The following is an 18,827-nucleotide window of genomic DNA, read 5'->3' as shown; positions in this document are numbered from 1 at the left end:
CAGGACTTTCGCAAACGTGGAAATTCGCACCCTGAACTCTGGCTCATCTTTATCAGAAGCTATTACGACAGGTAATGTTTATCCCTATCCTTGAACTACATAGGACGGCTTCCAAACTTACTACGAGTAATAAGCATGGTTTACCGATAGTGATTCTAATTGGTCCGTTTTTTAGTCAACTCAAATAATATGTATCCAATATTTTTCTTAAAATGTAAACGATACGTAGTTTTCGTTTTGTAGAATGTTTGGGAGTGTCACGTTTTAAAGTGACGTCGCAAAAACCTTTTGTATCTTCGTTAGTATTCGTTCCTGGGAGCAAATAAAAAATATGTGTGCAGCAGACCTTTTTTCCAGGATTTTTTTCATTCGTCTTGCTTCAAATATTTTATGTTGTTTGCATTGTGTTATAATTGTAATTCGTCATATATCTGCTGCATCTTGCTAACTACGAAGAATCGTGAGATGAAGGCTCACATAAAATAAACAATTTAAATCAATATTGAGTCAACCACAAAAAAGCCCTTCACAAACACATCTCAAAAATATTACCCGAAAAGCAACATCAACATACACTTTGATCATATCAAGCTTCATCCTCGATGTTCAATTTTCTCTCTACTCCGGAACCTTCTGGTGTACCGCTATTTATTCCTAGACTCCGATAAGCAAATATTTTACGTATCTCCTTTGCCCCTTATCACTACATGGGGAAGCTAATTTCCTTTCACCATCTTCCTCACGCCATTATCTGTTATCACAAATCTGAATTATGGTGTAGGTTTGAAAAATTCTTGCCGTGTTTACTTTGGAAAAATGTTGTGCCTGCTTGTAGATTATTATGTACTAGCTGTTCTCCGTGGTTCCACTCGCGTCTCGAGGGAAATGCCTCCCACAGGCGAATAAATAGTAGCCTATATCCTTTCAGGCTCCAGCTAGATTCTTTATGTACCAAACACCGTTAAATTGGTTTTGTAGTTTTAGTGTGAAAGCGAGACAGATGGACGGAAAACTGTCGGAAATAATTTCTAAATATTATAGTAGTAGATAAGGATTAAAATTAATATCGAACTGGCCAAAGCACAGCTTTTTCCCAAGTCGTTGTAATATCAATTAGTTTGGTTGGTTATTTTTATCTTTATACATTCGTGAATACTTACGGCTGATGAATCTATTCAGTTCCGCAAGATAAATAGTCTTAGTTACGCTTACTCCATACATTTTCCTTTTACAGTCTTGTTTACTACCTCTAGTTCTCTCGTTACTGTTATAGTTAATGTTGCTGCAGTAACACTTTCGTTTATGACGTCATGCTCTAACTCTCTTTGCGAAACCATTTTGTTATGATTTGTGTCTATTTCTATTGCTTTTTGTCAAGTCATCCACCTAGCGGTGGTAAAATATTTTGTCTATTTTATTTTTATCTTCTTCAGATATTAAGCTTGCATGGTGGATTTCAACCTTGACCAAACCTCCGTCAAGCAGATATCGTTTTGTGACTTTTGTATATATAAAGCCGCGTTTAAACGCAATAAGATTAGGATAAGAATCAGAAATAAAAGAAAGATGTAACGCTATCTGAATTTGTAAGTAGTTTAATAAATGCGCCACATATTTTAGTATGTAATCAAGTCCGTTTATTATCATTACTATAAGCTAATATTTACAGAACCATTTCCTCTTAATTCTATTACTTAAACATAACATACAGACTAAGGACGATCAAATTTACATTAAGTACTGTCGTGGATGCTGCACCAGTAACTTGGGTTGAGTTGTCTATAACTGGTGCAGCGGTAACAACAGTTTCTTCAACGGGTCTCGCTGCAAGGCTGAAAGGAAAAGTAAAAATATTAGAATGCTCCTCAGTGATAATCTTGAACGATCCTTCACAAGATTTATTTCAATATAATGGAAAATTTAGTAACAGTCAATATGGCTAGAAATAATTTCACTTATGAGATGCAGGCAGATAGAAAAGTATGGAAGAGATAAACATTCTGCGCCAAATGAAGATGGGTTAAGGCTAGGAGAATGATGAGGAAAAGTAGTAACAACTACGACAATTTGCAAAGGGCAAAAGGCACATCAGGGATAGCCTAGGTCGAACAGTTCTGACAAAATGGGCTTTTACATTGAGACAATTTCTAATAAACACAAATACTTACTCAGCCCTAATAATATCTTCAATAATATAATCCGTAACCAGCTCTTTAGCATCTAAAGCGATGACATAATCTGAGTGTAAAAAGCTATCCCTTGCTACTTTCCGTGCTTTAGCATTTGGCATATCAGCTACCATAGCTAGGACATCTCTTTCATCTAGTAAGTCATCACTTAGAGAATAATGCATGGTGACTGGTGACGTGATGAGACTCAAGTCATATATTGGTGGTGTTGTATCATTGTATGCTGCTTGGTTAGCCTGTCTGCCGTGGTGGTATCTACGGAACTTCTTGTCTCGAATGTTTTGGCCGTAGTGAGCTATTTGTTTTAGAGCTGCCCCTGCTTGGTCGTTTGGATTGTTCCTCTGAAACATGACATTGTCATAACATTAGCTTTAATTTTTTTGATGAAAATTCTGGTTAATTAGATGATTTTAGAGCGTGGAGGGATCAGAACATACGATAAAACGTGAACAATATTTTAAAAAGGGCTGCGATTTTAAGGACTTAGGAAACAAGGACTGCTTAAAAATTTATTTTACCTAACACTAATGAAAGTAACTAATTAACTGGTAAATCGATCATAACACAAGCAATAAAAACCAAAAGCGTGTACAATCATGCGAAAAAGTGCGAACATTAATATTTCATGCGAAGATTAATATTCTATGAATGAGTAAACGTGTTTTCATACTATATGGCCTTAATATACATATGTATTTATGAATGTCAATGTACCTTTACATATGTATGTTTGTTTGCATGTTTATTCAATCGTGGAGTTTTAATAACTCGTCATTTATTGCACAATGAGATGTAATATTATCTTTGGTTTTAATGATGGAGCTGGAATCTGGCGTTATTAATTATTCCGTTTATGTTCGGTTCGTTGTAAAATATTCATAATCTCATCATTTTGATTATTGACTTCTCAATAAATCACTCTATGCCTACTGCAGTACATCGCATAGTTGTCATATGCATTTTTTTTGTGAATTTTACGACTATTTGTTTAAACTGCCAACAAATTTATTTATGCAAATTCCACGTTTGTTCTTGTTTATTGCGATGATAAATAACTACATATTTATGGTTACAATTACCATAAAGATTCCGTTGTAGATAACGAACAATAACGTTAATACTATCTGATATTTTGCGATTCTACTAGTCACGTCTTTAGTATAGGTACATCATATAGACTTTGGAATGTTTGTTCAAAGTTCAATAGTTTTGAAAATAACCTCAAAATTAACTACAACTTTCTTTTGTTTAAGTTTAGCGCACGGTATAGGCTTATACCTATCGGTGCAAATAGCTTAAAAAATAGAATATTGTGAACGAATGATAATATCAGATTAGATGGAGTACGATGATTAAGATTGGTGATGATGAACCCGGAAATCTCATATGTATAAGTGTGTCAAGTACAGTTAAAAGGATATTTACCATAATACTCCTAACGCCGAAGAGTTCGCACATGTAGCTGTACTCCACGCTGCCAACACATCTGGCATCTGATGATAACTCTCGTGTGGGGAATATACCTCCCGGCACCATGTCTACGGAGTCTGGAGGGAACAGTTCCACTATGCCACTGCGTAAGGCTTGAGACTGGAAAACAATAATGAAACATGTTCATAAAGACTGTTATTTATAAAGAATGGCATCATTTGAACACATTCTGCAGCTTCAATATCTGGTCTTTTTCTAAACTACGCTATGGCTAATGCACCATGGTGAGTAGGAAGTTAGCTTGCTAGGTGTGCAGTAGTCATTTGTTTTCTTAAAAATTTACTAAGCAGCCAAAAAACTATCTCCAAATTCACCAAAATGGGCCATAGTGTACTTCCCAGTAATACATCATCGATGTAAAATTGAATTCACCTAAACCTCTAAATACAGCAGGAGTACTTACATAAATAATATCAGTCATTAACGCCGTCCTTCTCAACTGTGTATCAGGGAAGTGGTCTTGATAACCAACTCCTGCTAGAAGGTGGGTTGATATCAGCTTCTCGTTGTACTCCGGTCGCATAGTCGCCATTATTAGGAATACTGTACCACCCTGTAAATAAATAATTATAACTTCAGATTGTTTTTTGGTGTAGTGGTTGAGGAATCGATGAAAAATTGTAATACGTGACCTCATCTGGGCATGTAGGTATAATGTCTATCTACAGACACAGGAGTTCCTAGTGTAGGGCAAAGCCTTATTTAAAAATTTCAAACAGGTACCTGAGAATGTCCAATGTAATGTAGCTTGTCCCTCTTGGTATACTGCAGAACGTAGTCAATCATAGACGTCAAATCGTACATGCCGATCTCTTCGAAGCTGAAATCGAAGAATTGGAACTTCTCCTCCTCATCGTCAGGGTCTAAGGAGACGTGGAACCGAGAGTTCTTGTTGCCTCGGGCATTGCCCATCCAGACGTCAAAGCCAGCGTCTGCTAGGTTGTAAGCTGGAAAAATAATGTTGGAGAATCTTAGCGGCATGTGAGTTTTAATGGCATTTGCAAAAGTTTTTAATCCTACTTCTCCTATCCAAAAACTTAAAAAAAATGGGATCGTTGATTGCATGGATGTTGGTTTTATTCTTTCGATTTTATTGACTATCGCTTCCAGCTTAACAATAGGTAAGGTACCATTTTAAACACTTACCAAAACTGTTTTCAGGTCCCATTAGTATGAATGCCTGCGAAGCACCCATCAGACCATGCATAACAAAGACCACCGGTCTATTGTCTGAAGCCTCCTTTTCATTTCTGCCATAAGGTATCCTGTGCATCTCCAGTATATAGCCATCGGGAGTGGTCACATGATGGGTCTCTGGTTCGTAGCCATCTGATTTTATCCATTCAATCTGTGGAGACATAGAATAGAAAATTCGACAGTTTCCTTTTAAACGTTCTCGCGTCGTCGTTTTAGCCCAAAGTTGTCCATTGATGGACAAAGGTGTTCCCCATTGTTCGCCACTTCTGCTCGATCTTCGGCAACCGGCATCCATTGCTTCCTGGTGACCGTGGCCAGATCGCCTAACCACGCTGCGTCTTCCGGGTCTTGGTTGCAACCCAAGAACTTTCGCACATGTTTGTCTATAATTTGTTGTTGTCTCTTTCATTATATAAGCATAAGTATCTAGACACACGGCAGTGTGTCCGCCAAGTTCGAGCAAAAAAAGCGACACACCGGCCGTGGGTTATATTACACGAACCATTTCGGGCCAAATTCGACCCCCCTGTAACTCAAAATCTATTTTATTTACGCATATCAAATTTCTAGTATCTGTTGAGACCCCCTCACTTATCTAAAATACAAAATTTCATTAATATACCTATTGTAGGTCTTGAGATATTGACGTCAGAAAATCGCTATTTTTACTATACACTCACTGACTGACTGACTGACTGACTGACTCACTCATCAAAAACCTAGACCACTTCCAATGGTCGTATTGACTTGAAATTTGGCATGGAGGTAGGTCTTTATGTCAAGGTAAAGGGAAAAATCTGAAAATGGCCAAGTGTGAGTCGGTTTCAAAATAATGAAGGTGTTTTATACCCGGTGTAAATTTATACCCCTAAGGAACTAATGGTCGTATTGACTTGAAATTTGGCATGGAGGTAGGTCTTTATGTCAAGGTAAAGGGAAAAATCTGAAAATGGCCAAGTGTGAGTCGGTTTCAAAATAATGAAGGTGTTTTATACCCGGTGTAAATTTATACCCCTAAGGAACTAAAACGAACTAAATTTATTTATATTTATATAATATGTATATCTTCGAATGGTACAAAGGTTTGTATTTAGTCAAAGTAAAGTAAAAATCTGAAAACGGCCAAGTGTGAATCACTTTCGAAAATAACGAATGTGTAACTTTGATCCACGAACATAATATATGATAACATGTCATGTCAGTCAGTTGGTAAATCTAGTCCATTTAGTTAATCTAGTTCATTTCTTTGTAAGAAACATAGTGCATATTAAATAATCTAAAAAATAGTATAAATGAGACATTTCTTTAACTAACTTCATCATAAGAAAAAAATAAAATAAACAACCTTACAAAAATAAATGAAATCCCACCCAAAACAAAAATGTGAAAGACTGCCAAGTTCGATAATATGGGAATGCTTCGCCTATAAAAGAAGTGAGATCTGAATAAGTACCAAGTTCCATACACATACCTCAGTTAAAAATAGTTACTTTTTAATGATGATTACTTGGCAAGTTTTAATAGAAAATTAAATACTTGATTCATTGCGTTTAGTAGGTTTATAACAAGGTGTATGAAAACTTGCCAAGTAACATCATTAAAAAGTAACTATTTTTAACTGAGGTATGTGTATGGAACTTGGTACTTATTCAGATCTCACTTCTTTTATAGGCGAAGCATTCCCATATTATCGAACTTGGCAGTCTTTCACATTTTTGTTTTGGGTGGGTAGTAATATCAATTCAACCTTTGTCTTAAGGATCAATCAGCTTTTCCTTAAAATAACCTAACATTAACCTATATTAAGACTAGTTTAAATCAGTGAGTGGGTATACTCACAGTTTGGTAAATTGAAAATGGTGGCCACACATCGCCATCGGAAGCCACCACTACACACAACACGATTCCTAGGAAAAGTCTACCTAACACCATTTTAAATAATACCAATTGACTACCAAAAGATTTCCCTCAGTCACTTATATTTATACTCTATTTCTTATCAACTTTAACAATAGGTACTATTTAATTAGAACCTATAGATATATTTATTTATTGATGTAATTGTCATATTTATCACTTTATGATGGTTGTATCTTTGATCCATGTACTGGTCAAGAGGTAATCTATATTATGTAGATTTGGTGGAAAATTCTGCGATTTAATTGGTATTTTTGTTTCTATGATTCTTTATCTATCATGTATTGACTTCGATAATCTGTCGGCATCTGTCTTTTGGTGTAAGCGACTCGATCGAATTCTCTGGTTTTCGGTATGTGTACATTTATGAAGCTCCTCATGATACAGGACTTTCTAGACTTGTAGACTTCATCATACTTATTTTAAACGCTTGCATGACTATACATAACTGATAACAGACTTCCACTAGGTTAGCTGTGACTAACTGGGTATGGGTGATACTCTTATTCGACAGCGTTTATACCAAATGAGCGACCTTTGAAATTATAACATGAGAACAAGGAAAAATGACTTGAGACAGTTCACATAAGAATTTGGTAGGGAAGAATACTAAAATTCTGTTAAATAATGTTCGTCTTTCGTTCTAGTTCTTTGTTTGTCTGTTCTAAACGCAGCCTTAGCCTAATGGTCAACAATACACTTGACTGATAAGTCAAGTCCCCCAATCGCCCCCCCGAATGTTATCATCTTGTCCCCAATGATTTATGTTTTTATTGCCATGATTCCATATCTCACAACATATCATATATTTGCCTATTGCCCGTGTGGAACGCAAAAGTGGACGTGATATCGTTATCTTTTAGGCGGTAATAATGATGCTCTTGAAAACTCAAAAACACTATTACACGACAAAAATAACCAGTCACGTGCGAGTGGGACTCGTGCGCCGAGTTTTTTGACAATTCGTATAAAACATTTCTTTAAAAACCTTTGGCTTATGTTTAACTGATCATCAGATATAGTAACAAACAGCAGACAAAAATAGTAAATGATCACCAAAATGAAACTCGCATTTTAATGTAAAACTATCACCAAAGTTTTAACACTTTGCTATCCTATTTAAGTGAAATTACTCCAAAATAAATCATGCGTAAGCCAAAAATAGTAAATGATCACCAAACCACCATTTTAAAGTAAGATTATAACCAAAGTTTTTAAATTCTGCTATCCTATTTAAGCAAAATGAGTCCAAATAAATCATTGTTATCCCAAAAGTAGTAAATGATCACCAAAAGTAGTAAATGATCATCAAAAAAGTTTTTACATCTTGCTATCCTGTTTAAGTAAACTGACTCCAAAAAAATAAGTTCGGCCTGATAAAATAAATGTAATAACATTATGGGGACCCTTTTCCTGCACTAGCGTGGAAAATTGTCAATTGCATGCCTCTAAACAGTGCGATAAGAGTGTGTTTTCGAGGGAGTGTATTGAGAAACACATTCTTCTTCTTCTTTCTCCTGCCCTGTTCCCAATTTTACTTCTCGTCGGCGCAATATGTCATTTTCTTCCATGTTCCCCTGTCACTCGTCATACTGACACTCACGCATGCATTGCAAGCCGGACACATAACTTAATATGGCATCATAATACTTTATTTGGTAATAAGCCTACATTTTATGGCAATCACAGTGACTTATTTAGGCAAAAATAATACATTAATTTGGTCGTCAAGAGTTGGTGATCATTTTTACTAAATTTGGTGGTCGAATACAATTTAAAGTGAAGTCGTGACTAAAATAGCTGGTACTATTACATTTTTAGACTTTATTTTTCTGGTGTTCAGTAGATATTTCTGGTTGCAAAACTTAGGGTATCAAAGCATTTTATGGTGATCATTATATTTGTTCCCAAAACCTTTACCATCCCTGTTTCCTGGTACTTTACTCAAAAATATAGTCAGTTGGAAGATAGATCGGCAAATATATGCAAAAGATGAGGAACACCTATGCATATTTTTTTCCCAACCTAGCCTACTGGTTGGCACTAGTATCATTTGGCCAGCCACAACATCTAACCTATAACAACGGCCAAATATGTACTAATGATAGCCTGGGCTCACGAAGTTAACATGCCTTCTGAAACCTGTAGAAACTCATCATGACGAGATGGTCAGCTGTACACGGACCGACCACAGTAAGAAGAGCCTAACGTTATGATCACTAACCCTACGTACCATACAAAAATAACAAAATATAAATACCTAGAAATGTTTTAAAGATAGGGGTGTTCAAAAACATCAGGGAGATGTTACAAGTGTAGGGATAATACATTTGTAACTCCGTTCGGTTTATTTATTATCTAATTAACTCTTTGTTTAATCTTCAACCTTGCAATTTGTATAATTGTTTCGATAAATGCTCTCTAATTAGGGGGTGTCCTACCCTTTGTAATTGATGCAGGCCTTTCGTGGTTTTTGTTTCAGTGTAAGTAATATATGTCTTGAAAAGAGAGAGGTATTGTGATTATCAAATGTATGTTACATTTAAATTAGCATTATTTTACATAGTCACTCACACACAGAGTAGCTACTATTACTTCAATTAGTGCATTAAAAAATGATCCCAATATCGGTGGACATAATTTTGTGTTTTTCATTTGAGTATTTAAAAATATAATGAATTAAGTATAAATATCTAAATATAAATAATTAAAGGGATTCAAGGTCTACCAATTCTGTACTAGTTATTACACCGATAGATCCCGAAGCCCACGCCAAAAATACCTTTCAAATCCAACAGCCTAAAGCCACCTACCCACTGTAAAGCCTCCACAAGTTAAACAAAATCATTTCCTAACACCAAAGAGTTAAAAACCACCCACGCTTAACCAAAAACAATTGCCGAAGTATAACAACAAAACCCTTTCATAGAGAACAAAATGTCTAGTGGAGGTGCCATAATAGAAAATCTCCTCGTCAGTACGCCAAAATGCGTTACTATCTTCGCCCTTATACGCGACTTCTTTGGACTCGACCATTTTTAGGGTTCCGTACCCAAAGGTAGGTACTCCTCTGTCTGTCCGTCCGTCCGTCCGTCTGTCACCAGGCTGTATCTCATGAACCGTGATAGTTAGAGAGCTGAAATTTTCACAGATTATGTATGGTACAGAACCCGTCGTGCGCGACTCGCACTTGGCCGGTTTTTTTTTTGTAATACCAAAAATTGTTGACAAATGCCTCAAAGAACCCGAACGCGCTACTTCACTCGTAACTGACCGTTATGGTCATGCCCTATTGGACCTAGATGGAGACGCCTGACCAACCTATTATTATGGCATCTCCGCTCATCTTTCCTTACTCCGTGAACCCCTTTAATTGGACAAAGATAACTCAGATAGCAGGAATTCCGTAAAGCGTAACACTCCTAAATGATTCAGAACTTTTAACGGCAGAGAAAAGAACTTGGCGAGTTGAAACAAATAAACTCGAATGAGTAACGAGTAAAGTTTTTGATGACTACACTCAAAGACAAGGTTCGGGGATATTTGGATCTTTGTAGAAATTATTGGCTTATTAATCTGTGGTCCTTAAGACTATCTGTCTATTGGCTACTCTATGAATAGACGGAAATAAAAACTAAATTATAAACTCATTTAACATAAAGAATTAGATTAGGTTGAGGATTATGATAAAATTGGACATGGATAGAGATGGGACCCTGAAGAATATATTTCCTAATACATAAATGCCTTTTTTGACATTTCAGTTAACTTTTCTATTCCTGAACCAGTACCTACAGCAAGGAATACAATAAAAATAACCCCGTTGTTTAGTTATACGACGTAGTTATATCCAGGTAACTGAGGTATATACAGTCACGTCTAACTGAATGGCGTTTTCAGCACGTACTGCATTCCTACCGACGAGGAAGTTCCATTTAAAAATCGAAAAAGTCTAATGACTTGTTTTACTAGGCAGGTTTGGGATTTTGAGGCTGGGAACATTGCTGGTTGTATAGAATATTTATTTGAATAGCGAGGCTTCAGTTGTATTGAAAATATATTTTGAAAGTAACGTAAATAATATGAAAGAAAAAAACTATTATATTTGTTGAAATTGAGTATTTTATACTTAAAAACCATTGCGTGTGTTTACAAAAAACTAGTTTAGTTTTGGCGTGAAAGCCGGACAGACAGGTTGAAAGACAGGCAGAATGATTTTCGCATTTACCATTTTATATAGGATTCGGTGTTTAACTAATTAATGTATACCGAAAACGCTTTCAATGATTAGTAGGTATTTTGTAATAACTTAAGGAAACCTGCATTTAAAGTGCTTTTGCAAATTGCGAGGACAGTTGAGCAAAGGTCAATTTTGACGCACAATTCTTTATAGATAAATATATCTAATATATCTAATTTATATTTACTTAATGTATGAATTATCTAGATCTCTGAATTGAGGTCACTTATCAATCTTAGTAGGCTTATATACTTATCCAATTTGAAAGATAAAGTTAGAATATATTATTTATATTTTCAAGTATATTTACACTTCCTATTAGTGATTGCAGATTAAAAGGAATAAATAAAAACATTACATATAGTCCTATATGTAATTTTAACAGATTAAATTAAAAAGCATGGCATGAAAGAAAAGAAAGAGATTTTTCGGGTGTGAAAATAATGATCGTAATTTTTTTCTGCCTTAATAGATTAGTAGTTTACATAAATATCGTAGTAGACATACATAGTTCCTTAGTAACAAATCCTTGGATTTACGTGTGACAGCTCGTGTATCGGGGATTACACTTAAATAATTAAGCACTTCAAATAGTGATGTGCTGCGCTTCCTATCTCCCCGGGATTTCAATCTTCAACATTAAAATATTGCAAACGGGAACGATAATAAATGTCGGATATATTTTTGTGATTAAAAACGAATTCATTGCAAGTTGCAATTGAAATCGCGATGTATGTTTACAAAATGGCATTAATAAAATATGAATCCAGTGATGTAATGTTTTTGTATGACGTTTTTTGAGTTGCAATCAATGTTGTTCGCTCGTGCATGATGCTTGGATTTATCGAATAAAAATATATCTCTTTAAACCAGAATCATGTCATAAAAATGCATAAAAGCAGAAATTAAAAAAAGTTTTAGTCTAAATATGATTTAAGAATGCCATTAATTAGTTATGATGTTCAAATTACAACCTTGACCTACTCACGGGAAGCGGGAGCAAATGACAAACATGAGGGTACGTCAGTCCCGTTTCCCTTTACGACCTTACTTCAATAGAACGTTAACGACATAAAACCTTTATAAAAAGTATAATTTATCTTCGTTACATGAACAAAAACATACGAACTTGTTTAAAATAAACATTTATAAAACATATATTTTCATCTACAAACAATTCAGGTTATTTATTTTAAAAACTGAAACAAATAGCCGCAAAAATGTGTTACTCTTTCCCCTGAACAGTTTTCGCCTAATGGCTTTTCGGAATATGTAATTCGAATTTCGCTTTACGAACAAAATTTTAAAGTTTTAAAGTGTAATAACGCCGATTAGAGATTGGGATCAAAGCAATCGAGCGTTAAACTGCATTGAAAATGCGGGATTCTACGTCCCGTGCACAATGCGACAGGGGCGTGACTGAAAGCCGGGACATCCCGCGTCGCGCGGTAATTGCCAGCTGTCCCGGGGTGTCGCAGCCCTACATGTGACGTATGCAGCTATCCTGTTAGGGATGTTCGTTGCTCACCGAGCATTATTGTTGGTTAATATTGGTTTGAGAGGCCTTTGTGAATTGTCAAGTGGGCGTATAATCTCGTAATGTTCTAGGGCTTAATTTCGTCGAAAATTATGGTAAATTTAACAAATAAAGCTGCTAAATGTTAACGTAGTAAAGAAATGTTGCAGATATTTTTATAGATAACGTTGAACACATGTTATAACAAATACTATGACGGATATTTATATCGGATGGCTTATTTTACTTGTAACGACTTTGTTCTTAAATCGATTGAGTTAGAATTTATTATTACCTCGTTATCAGGGCACCAAAGCATAGTGAAGCAACATTTAAACAACTTATAGAATTTCTATGCTCAGGTATGTATACCACAGCATACAAATGCTAGAATAGCGAAATTATTTTTTGACCTTAGTCAGTCTGCCAAAGATACATTTCAACACATTATTATAAACAGCTTTTCTTTGTCATCATTATCTTGTATTTATAATGGTTTATTTTTTGTTTCAGGTATGTTTCCCGGTTTCCCGTACCAACAACTACTAGGTTCGACTGGAACTTATGTACTTATCTGAAGTGTTAAAAACATATCACATATTTGCCAAACATAAAAAGCATAATTTACATAAAGTTCGTCTTACGGCCAGTTTCTTCATCAAAAGTAAAAGTTAAAGTAATGTCTAAAGTAAAAGTAACGGTCAAATTCGTCTTTTCAAGGCTAAAATGACAGCAAAACTAATAGAAAAATTGAATTTGACCGTTACTTTAACTTTAGACATTACTTTGACTTTTACTTTGGCTTTAACTTTTGATGAAGAAACTGGCTGTTAGTAAAATAGGCTTCTTTGTCTGAGATATCTATGTCGTATCGTTATCGTGTATATAATGACCGCGGTCGCAGCTCTCGATCTCTTGATATAAGTAGTCCCTTGAGTTTTCCATTCTTTACACTCGATATTTTTCACGCCACTGTTATAATAGAAATGTTTAATGAACAGTTCTAATATTCACAGTTATTTAAGTAGCTCCCATAAAGGAACTTTCAGCTTAGTTTGGTAACGCAATGTTTCAGTAAGAAGATAGCTCTATTTAATAGGACCTCTATTTTTCCAACTTAGTTAACGAGTTGCCTGACCTGTGAAGGATAGGATAAACATCGATATATTTTATATTAAATTACGATAAAGCTTCTCAAATATTATCTCCCAAAAAAGCCTTTTCCTCAGCACTTTTCCCAGTCACTTGACTTTAAAGTGAAATATTTTGAGGTCAATCTCTTAAGCGTTGGATTAGTCTCAGGGGACATGTGACGTCACTGTATATTACATCATTTATTTTGTTAAACACCCGACGTGACAGAATGTCGATACAGGCGCTTGCTTCGTAAGTAGTCTTAGAGCATGTAACCCACCGGAACCGCCATGAGCTCAAACCTATATGAGAAAAACTTCCAATTTTCGCGACGACAGTAAATAGTCATAGCTCAGTAACGCTTTTTTGATCACTTCGTTACGCACGTGTTAGATTTTGATACATAATAGAGCAATTTAATGTATTATTTATTTATTGAAATCCCAAGAATAAGTGTAGGAAGCAATGAATAAACATAAAGGTATAAAAAAATAAATAAAACATTTTCTATGATCAAATCAAATCGAAATGAAAAATCATTTATTCAAACTTGGCTGCAAAACAGCACTTTTAGAACGTCAGGATTTTACAATAGACAGCCCCCAAAACGCCCACCCTTCACCACTTCCTATGTGTTTTTGCTGGGAAGAAGAAGTGGTGGAACAAACTCCCCAGCAACACAATTCTGTCTGTATGGTTATAAACTATTGGAACATAAATCATATAAATCATAAAGAAATAATTCCATACGGTACCCAAGGTAAGTACACAAGTACAGCATAAATATATCTTATAGACATGTAAAGCGATAGATTACTATACATTTTAAACATCAGCACAATAATACATAAAACAACAATTACAATAAAAATCACAATAATCACATCATAGTAAGAAAGTATAAATCAGGAAGAATACTTAACTTTCGTGAGTTGTCAAACCTCAACGTCCACCAGAAAAATGCCACGACTATTTTAAAACATTATTTCGAACAGTCATACTATCCCGCCACAATTGACCAATCACAGACAAGTAAGCTTTATACACAAATAACTAAATTCACAATTGAAATAAACTAATTTAAACACACCAAATGTTATTTAAAACTTATAACGATAATTTTAATATTTATTTTATCATTAAACATGTAAGATTTTAGATATAAAATTTAATGAACATAAAACAATTACATAAAGGTACCCTCATTTTCATGTGCGTTTACAGAGACAGTAAAAATATTCAATAATTTGTCATTTAAAGTTCGTTTACAGAGATAGTTAAAATCAAGAAATATACCATAATCTGACACACGTATGCGACTTAATGGTTAAACAATAGCATAAACAATAGCAATAGCATTAAGAAAGGTGCTTTAGTATGGTACCTATGGCAGAGGAGAAGATTTTGCAATAACGTATCCTGTTGGTTCAATTCTTGAAGTAACTACCACGTTAAGAAAAATGCTCAGAAAAAATAAACGAACGGCTTGAAAACGACGATAAGAAGATGATGTAGCGCCAGAAAAAAATAAGGATTATATACGAAATGGCTAGGCGTGTGCTTTCAATGTGGACAATGAGAAAACGTTTCGGTCATTTGTCAAAGCCATGAGCTCAAATTAGGAAAAAAGGTGACCTTTGGCTTTTTTCTTATAAGTGTTATTATTGCAATTATTTTTTTCTCATACTATTAAGGAGCAACGAATTTCATTAAGGCTCTCATTTGAACATCTTTGGCAGTCGTTACAGGTAGTAAAAGTCAGTAAGCCTGACAACCAGCCTTGCCTAAGGGTATCGTTGAGTTACCTAAGAGGAGAAGGTAAAATAGGCAGTCGCTCTTTGCCTACCCCAACGTGGTTGGGAAAATGTTGGGAAGATGAAGAAGGAGCAGAAAATTGTAAAGAAAATCACAGCGCCTACCAAAAATATACAAGCAATAAGTTGAACCAACATAAGATGCTACATTTTTTCGTCAAAGTTTATAAATTCTGTAGTCACGTAGTCTACACCCTTTTACCCTTCTTTTTATGACGTCACGCGTTGAAAGTAATAAAATTTAAAGTTTAAAAGCTAAGTAATAAAAGCCCGTTTCACAGTCCCAAGTCCGAGTAATAAATATTTTCATAAACATGATTGAATTTTCAATTAGGTCTTACACAGCAGTGGGTATTTAATAAACACCGTCTAAATGTAATAATGGCCGCTTTTGCTACTGTTCTGAATATATTTAAGGACGCACTGCAAACTTTTAGTTGGCCGACGAAATGGATGGTTTGTCGCACATATATGTAACCATCATAACAACCATAAGGTCTTTGGCCGGTATTAGACCACCTTAAAACTTTGATTTCATTGTAGATTCGATTTCTTAAAAAAAAAAACAATCATCGGGCCAACAGTCGACCGACTTTTTAGTCTCCAGTGCGTGGGTACTCTTAGTGAGAACTTCAAGAGAAAATAAAATTCTACGAATATCTGAGGGCACGGCAGTGCCCCACAGCCAAGACTCGAGCAAAGCAGGCACGGCCGTACCATCTTTTCTCGAAGCGTTTCGCGGCTATTTCAGCCCCCTGTATCTTCCATGTGAACAAAGCTAGAAGTTTAGGTTTTCGACGACCAAGAGTAAGTATTAGAATTAGCTCAGTCTCAAAATTACAAGACATTTGAATAAATAGTTTACGAGTTATGAGCAATCAAAGTTACACCATTTTGTCACTGACTCACTCACTGACCGATCATCAAAAGTCTAAGGTACTTCTAGCAAACTTAGGACTTTCAAATTTGGCACCAAGATAGGTTATTAGCAACATATAAAGGGAAAATTATAAAAACCTTAAAACTTAATAAAAAATAGGAAACAAATTTATATTTGCGGTTTTTCAAAAACATTGTGTATGAATTTTAACTGCATTGATAACTTTGTTATTTATTTATGTACAAAATGTTACTACCTATTTGTTTTATTGTTACGTAGTGTGGTATATTGTTGTTATGTATTAAATATACATACATATGAATAAAAAAAGCTAGGTTAAAATGAAATGAATAATGATAAAATCTTTCATAGTGCGATAAATACTGCATGCTCGCTCGATAGATGGCGTTGTCTTGGTCTAAATCGCACTATGGTTTCGTTACATAGCTTAGTATAAGTAGTACCTACTTAAAAAAAAAAAACAAATAATTTCATGTGATAGCGCCATCTACGTCTGAAATAAATCTTTTTTATTCTAAAAGATATTCGATTCAAAAATTCGACAATTTCGAAATTTTTTATTTTATTAAAAAAAAATGTTGTTTACGTGCTACTTTAGGTGTACATATTTAGTTTGTTACATATTTAGTTGTTGCATGTAAGTTAATTTAATTTGTTATATACTTAGAGAAGAAAGAGACCTACAAAAAATAAATTAGATCCCACCAAAAACATTAAATGTAAAAAAAAGCCAATCCTCTACGCAATTCCTCCACCGTAAAAAGTTTTGAGATCGCATAGAAGCCAAGTCCTGTTCAACTTTATTTGTAATAATAAATCAATATTTTGTGACTCTATCAATAGTTTTGTTCACATTACAATAATATTGTCTTGGCCATGAGCACAAGTTAAAAGTAGCTCCTTGAAATAATGTGTAAATACCATTGAATTGATAAATTCTATATGGACATGATTTTACGATTGGACTTATTATGGACTGATTGGAATTTGAGATCACCATGGACTAAACATGCGCCATAGTACATGTGCAGTTCATTGATGTTGGATGATACTGACTGTCGGTCATTTAGTAACAATTGAATAAACTAAAAGTATTTAATTCTGTGATATTAAACTTCATGTTTGACTTTCACCTCTCCAAGATATGCTGTATTATATTTGTAGTTTATTGTGCTCATGGCCAAGTCAATATTATTGTAATGTGAACAAAACTATTGATATAGTCACAAAATATTGATTTATTATTACAAATAAAGTTGAACAGGACTTGGCTTCTATGCGATCTCAAAACTTTTTACGGTGGAGGAATTGCGTAGAGGATTGGCTTTTTTTTACATTTAATGTTTTTGGTGGGATTATATAGAAATGTTTAACGTACTTGACCTTTACTTAGCTTTTTATCTAGATTGGTTTTTTGGTTGTTGAAAGGCCGTAACAACTTATTTTTACGTAGGTAGGTTTTGTAAATATTAAGATCTTAATATAGAATTGGGCACACCATTTAATGTCCTTGTAAATTAGTTATATAATTCTCGTTAGCCTCGTAGAAGAAATCTTATTTAATATAACATACATACATTGTAATATCTACCATTAATTATAATAAATAATAAATTCGTTTATTGATCCACAGTTACATTCGCAAATCACTTCTTAATGTTATGAGGTAGATTACAATAAAGGTAAACTGTAACTATATTACGAGTCATTTTTATCAGTTCTGTGGTCCCCAAACTAGGCTGTGCCTTTATCTTGGGGACCTATACAATCACAATTAATTTTATTCATATTTCACTATAATACAATATGGGACTATCTTCACACTTTAGTTTGTATACTACAAATCATGCCAACATTTTCGTCTGCCAACTGCTCTCCCATCCGCGTTCTTACTGCACCAAAAATAGCTTAACCATCCCTCGTCCCATGCGTCCGTTACTTAGACTACTAGACACAAGCCCTCCCTAGCTTCTACGTACGAAGTAAATAAAAAACCCGATCAATATTTTGGTCAACCAATAACCGTTTATTTTAGCTATAAGGGGAGGTAAAATATAAGGGATGGTTATCTTTATAGAGCTTAAGATTACCTAAAGTATTTTAGATAACATAATTTCGACGTTACCCGAGTGTCCGGAAAAGATAAATATATTTTTTCCAAAACCAAGTTACCTAATTTAACGAAAAGTTTGTGTTCCCGTGCTTTGGCAATGGAATGAAACGCAAAGTTTTTAATTTGCCGCCAACTACATATTATGTCATTCGCGTTAATGTTAGTGGGTCACAAACTTTTATGTTTGTTAAGCATGAAGATATATTTTATATGCTGGCTTTACGAGTTTACGTTTTTACGAGTAAAATTGTTTTACACATAATTTTGGTATTATTTGTAAGAAAATGTATAAAACATTTGCAGTAGGGCTTTCAA

General features: G+C 34.6%; 2 protein-coding genes across 5 annotated transcripts in view; one reads left to right on the top strand and one right to left on the bottom strand.

Moving 5' to 3' along the window:
• The window catches only part of LOC110379998 (syndecan), a 268,901-nt gene that overhangs the window by 135,912 nt on the left and 114,162 nt on the right, over positions 1-18,827 (top strand). The window lies entirely within an intron of this gene.
• Positions 1,570-6,851, bottom strand: LOC110379996 (lipase 3). The gene is made up of 7 exons (XM_049836296.2): positions 6,717-6,851; positions 4,827-5,028; positions 4,404-4,627; positions 4,084-4,233; positions 3,615-3,779; positions 2,169-2,530; positions 1,570-1,832 (listed from the first exon to the last, which is right to left on the bottom strand). The coding sequence occupies exons 1-7, from the start codon at positions 6,807-6,809 to the stop codon at positions 1,691-1,693; spliced, it is 1,338 nt and encodes a 445-aa protein (XP_049692253.2). The 5' UTR covers positions 6,810-6,851; the 3' UTR covers positions 1,570-1,690.

This window comes from Helicoverpa armigera, chromosome 3 (genome assembly GCF_030705265.1).
Source record: "Helicoverpa armigera isolate CAAS_96S chromosome 3, ASM3070526v1, whole genome shotgun sequence".
NCBI lineage: Eukaryota > Metazoa > Arthropoda > Insecta > Lepidoptera > Noctuidae > Helicoverpa > Helicoverpa armigera.
The sequence above is the reverse complement of the archived record's forward strand: the minus strand, read 5'-3'. Positions and strand labels throughout refer to the sequence as shown.